The 5,036-nt window shown below is 46.2% G+C and overlaps 1 protein-coding gene and 1 long non-coding RNA gene across 2 annotated transcripts in view; one reads left to right on the forward strand and one right to left on the reverse strand.

Annotated features, from left to right (window-relative positions):
• LOC109395426 (uncharacterized) overlaps window positions 1-515 on the reverse strand; it is a 13,536-nt gene extending 13,021 nt beyond the window's left edge. The window contains exon 1 of the long non-coding RNA XR_002126657.1: window positions 238-515. This is a non-coding gene — a long non-coding RNA (uncharacterized LOC109395426). The remainder of the gene's footprint in view (window positions 1-237) is intronic.
• A 145-nt stretch (window positions 516-660) lies between these two features.
• The window catches only part of SLC1A7 (solute carrier family 1 member 7), a 61,780-nt gene continuing 57,404 nt past the window's right edge, over window positions 661-5,036 (forward strand). Inside the window, exon 1 of the mRNA XM_019666430.1 lies at window positions 661-939. Coding sequence (XP_019521975.1) covers window positions 763-939 — 177 coding nt within the window. The 5' untranslated portion in view covers window positions 661-762. The remainder of the gene's footprint in view (window positions 940-5,036) is intronic.

Raw genomic sequence — 5,036 nt, forward strand, 5'->3', positions numbered from 1 at the left:
AAAGGCTAAGCACCTTTGAACCCACCCACCTGTACATGTTGTGGAAAGTAAACCAGCATAGGCCTGAATTCCACTCTGCTTCTTGGGAGCTCTGGGACTTTGGCACAGGAGCTCTGGCTCCTGAGGTCTCAATCTCCTTGTCAGTAAAATGAAGGTCGGAATCCTAGGTTGTCAGGATGATTCCTTATGATTTGCACAGATAAGGCAACAAGAGCAGGCCTGGCACCCAGCACATACCTGTTATTTAACCTCTCTTGACCGCAGTTTCTTCATCTGTAAAATGATACTTTTAGTACTTACTTCTTCGGGTTGATGTTACAATGAAAAGTGCTAATACAAGTAATGTGCTTCTAGAACAGCACCTTGCTTAACTAATGTTAGCAATTAATTGGCAATGAGCTAGTACCTTATTGTCTTGCCTTCAATTATTTCTGGAATAAAGCGGGGGTAAAAATCAAACCAGCCAAGCAAATGTCCCTCATGTTCTTCCCACCAGCCTCTGATCCCCGCTCCTGTTGAAGAGGAACACTTGGCTTTGAGGTCTGAGCCACCAGACCGGTGGCCTGCTCTAATTTCCCAGGCCCTAATCTGCTCCTGGCTCTTAATGATGCAGCTGGTAATAGGATTGTAGCTTCCCTCTGGGGCAGCCATGCAGACCATGGCTGTGCGGCTGGCAGCTGTTGCTTAGCAACCCTGACCACCTGCTGCTGAGGAGACAAAGCCTCCAGCCAGGACCCTGTGCCCCTGACTGGCCTCACATGCATGGAATGGTGCTGTGCCCTGTGCCAGCAGGCTGGGCTCACCATGGTGCCAGGTGCCATCCTGGCACGAGGGAGGGATGTATGCAAGCGGAATGGACTGCTCGTCCTGTCTGTGCTATCTGTCACCGTGGGCTGCCTCCTCGGCTTCTTCCTGAGGACCCGGCGCCTCTCACCACAGGTCAGCCACCTGGGGCATCACAGGGTCCCCCTGTAGGAGGGGTGTGGGGGCCTGAGAAATCTGGGGGTTACATGTCCTCTCCATGACTCCCTGATGACATGACAGTGTCGCTTTGCCTCTCTGGGTCCCACTTTTCTCTCATCTGTAAAATGGTCATAAAAAATACATTACAGAACTAGAGTGAGGTGCAATAAAATGGCTAAGGAAGTAGTTGCGAACTGGCATTACCAAGTGAATGAGAGACAAGGATGCCTCATTAGAATAACCACAGTGCTAAGAGTTGAGGGGCAGGGAAGAAAAGAGTCCTGTAAAAGTGCAAAGGGGGCATGGAGAATACTTCCTACAGCAGCTTGTATAAATAGAAACCCAGAAAAAGTATTCTAGGCAGAGATGACAGCAGGAGCTAGGCACAGAGGCATGAGATTTGGGAATGTGTGGAGTGAGCTGTTCACAGGAGCTGGAATGTACACTGTAAGGTAGGGGCTGTAGCACAGGGGTCCATCAGGCCTCTAGATCCCATCACCAAGCCTGAACTTGAGGCAGCCATGAGAAGCTTTGAGCAGAGGACTGATATGGTCAGACCTGAGCTTGGAGAGATCACTCTGGTGCTGAGTGAAGGATGGAGTAGTGGTGGGACAGGCAGGGAGCCAGTGAGGAGGCAGCTGCAGGGGTGAGACATAACAATGGGGATGAATGGGACAGATATGAGAACTGTTTCCANTAATTTTGGTGACTGCATACAAGTCAAATGCTTTTTTTTTACATTTGCATTTAAAACTGGCATTGCATATATAAAGATGAATGGGAAAATTCACACTGGTAATTTAAATTTTTAATTTTTATTTACTTAAGAATGATAGCAAATTAAAAAAAATACCATAAGCTGAGAAAAAGACTGGAAGAAAGAAAAGAAAGTTCATATTTTGGTATCTTTAATGCACTTTTTCTCCTGTTTTTTGAACAAAAAGCCCCATATGTTCATTTTGCACTGAGCCACACAAATTATATAGTCAGCCTTGCTTATAAAGTCCCTGTTTACCTAAGCTAGCTTGATTTAATTTTCTGTTATTTGCTATGACAAGAGTCCTAACTAATTTGGAAACATAATTTGAAGTTCCTGGGGGTTTTAACTTCATGCTTTGCTCCAACTATTATATTCAAATGAGTGGAAGTGTGAGGCAATCTAAAGAACATGGGCTTTTATAGATACAGAAAAGAGGGTCAGAGAGGTTCACTAATTTGGGCAAATTCACACAGCTTCCAAGAGAAGGATCTGAGATTTGAATCCAGCTAATTGTGGCTCTAGAAAGTTCAACAGAATGTTCTGTTATCGTGGAAATGTTCTGTAACTGCATTGTTCGATATGGTGGCCACTTAGCCACTTAAGGCTATCTTGAAATGTGGCTAGTGCAACAAAAGAGCTGCATTTTAAACTATTTCATTTCCATTCATTTCAATTTAAATAGTGTGACTAGTACTACTGTATTGGACTGCACAGGCCTGGAACTTGTGCCTTTGCTCTGTATCCTGGACACTTAAACTGATTCAGTGAGTGCTTATGAAGGGGCTGAATCACTCACTGGCTCCCTCTGGTACATGGCTCTTTGACAGAGTCTGGCACATAGTAGATGCTCAACAAACAGCAGCTAAGTGGGTGCTCAGGACAATTTCTATAGAGGAAAAATCTAGACAGGAGGGGCTGTAAAGAGAAGAAGGGAGGTGACATGAGAGAGCCTGCCACATGAGAGTCACTTTATCCCATCCTCTGAGGCAAACATAGAAGAGGACCAGCCTCAGTGGAGGTCAGAACAGCCCCTCGGTGACTAATGCTCAAAGGAATCCACACCAGCTGGGTAGTTGTCCACAGAAATCCTTCCTGGAAGGGACCAGCCTATGTGAGTTCAGGAGACGCATCAGGGAGGATATTAAGGCGCCTCTGGTATGTCTCTGGAAAGCAGCCAACAAACCCAGAGCTGTCATCACCATAAACCCAGCTGGGAGCTCAGAAAGCTCAACCTAAATTCATTTTGATACACGGAGTAAAGGGCAAGGCCCCAGGCCCACTGGCCACTCCAGCCCACTGATTTGTTGTGGGTTCCCAAAACCAGCTCTTGACACCTCCAGCCTGGGCCCCTCTTTTGGAACAGGCTCTCTTCTAGCCTCCCCGTTGACCAGCACCCCCTTTACTGGGTTAACTCCTGATTTATTCAGGTCCTTGACAAAATGACCCCTTCTCTGGGAAGCCTTCTTACACCCACCTCCCCGGGCTAAGCTGGCCCCTCTGCTGACCCTAGGGAATCATTACTCATTAGGAAATAAATCGACCTTGCTGCTCTCCACCCTGGCACAACCTGCAGAATGGCTGTGGTGAGAAACAACTGCAAACTCACTCCTGCAGAGTAGGATGGCTGCACTTAGGAGCTATGGTTTGGGGCTGGTTTTTGACAACACTATTTCTCTTCTCTGCCCAAAGCATCTTCACCTGTGTGTCTCAAGCCTCCCAAGAAGCATCTCCCGGGCTTCCTACTGCCCATCAATTTCAGCAGCTCTGGAGGACAATTCCTTCTTCCTTGGGGTGCTCCCCAGGTTCCCCAATATACCCCCCAACTTTTGAGGACGATTCATCAAGGAATTTTCAAATGACATAGTAACAAACAGAGGCTTAATCTTATACTTGTAGGTTTTTATTTCTTTATTAGTGCCACTTACAAGGAAACTGGGGTTAATCCCTGTTGGTGATGGCGGAAGGGCCTGAGTCAGTGGGAGGGGAAAGGGAAGGGGTGTTGTATCTGGGGTAGTCAGGGAAGGATTCTGGGAAGAAGGGGCATTTGACCTGTGGCTTTAAGACAGGGAGAAGGACATTCCAGGCAGAGGAAACAGCCTGGACACAGGTATGGAGACCTGAGAAAGAGTGCAGGGCTCAAGGAACTCAAAGTCATTCAGTGTTGTCGAAGCTCGAGGTATGATGGTATGTTTGAGAAGTTAGCAAATTCAGACCCCCAAAGACCTCAAACGCGTTCTTAAGGAGCAGGGACTTCATCTTGGAGGCCGGAGTGTTCCAAAATGTGTTCTCTGAACACCAGACCCATGGAATTCTCTGCTCCAGAGGAGGCTGGGATTCTGTGTCCCCACAGTTGGGGACCTCCTCCAACATATGTTAGTATTGTAAAGGCTCTGCTAAAATGAATAGTAACTACCTGTGAGTATCTTCAAGGCAGCAAGCAATGTTCTGGGCTTTAAGTATGCATCCCCATATTTGACCCCCATCACAACCCTATGAACTAGATACTATTGTGTTAATCCTATTTTATAGAGATGTTAAGAAATGTGTCCAAGCTCACACAGCTAATAAGTAGTAGAGCTAAGATTTGAACTTGATCAGTCTGACTTTGAGCTGTTCTGGGGTAAAGAACCTGTTTAACTTTGTTTCATCCAGTGTTTTTTTTTTCAGCTTGTTTTTAATTATGGAAAAACTTTTGCATACCTAGTGACATTGTAAGGCAACTGATTCTGTGGGTAATGGGGAGCTATTAAAGGGTTCTTATCCAGGAGTGCGCATATCCTTAGTAATCTCATTATCAGTCACGCTTTAGTGTGAATTGGTCCTTCTTAGAGCCGCTCAATTTTCTTATAAGCTCCCTGAGGGCAAGTACTGAGTCAAGTCATTGTTGTGTCCCCAGTGCCCAGAAAGGGTGACATGAGATGGTGCTATAATGAGTTGTAATTTCCCCTGTCAAAGACAGTGAGGGCAATAGAAAGAAAGGCCTGGAGCCTGGGAGGCAGGTGGTGGTAGTGTTGGAGGGGGAGGGACAGGAGGCAGAACAGCTGTGGGGCACCATGGAAATCAGAGTTTGGAGCTGGGTGGAAAGCCAGACTAACCTGCTTTGTGGCATGGCTAAAGACAGGCCTGGACAGTGATCTAAATGCAAATCCAAATATCCACTCAGAACGTCTCTTCTAGGCAACGACTAACCACTTGGTTAATTGGAAAATAAGGCATTTGTTGGAATTGAAGGTATGTCAGGAAATTCTTGGTTTTAAGAGTTGGAATTGAAGGAAAAAAAATAAAACTCTCAGACTTGTATCTACCCCATGCT

Source organism: Hipposideros armiger, unplaced genomic scaffold (assembly GCF_001890085.2).
Source record: "Hipposideros armiger isolate ML-2016 unplaced genomic scaffold, ASM189008v1 scaffold_469, whole genome shotgun sequence".
NCBI classification, from domain to species: domain Eukaryota; kingdom Metazoa; phylum Chordata; class Mammalia; order Chiroptera; family Hipposideridae; genus Hipposideros; species Hipposideros armiger.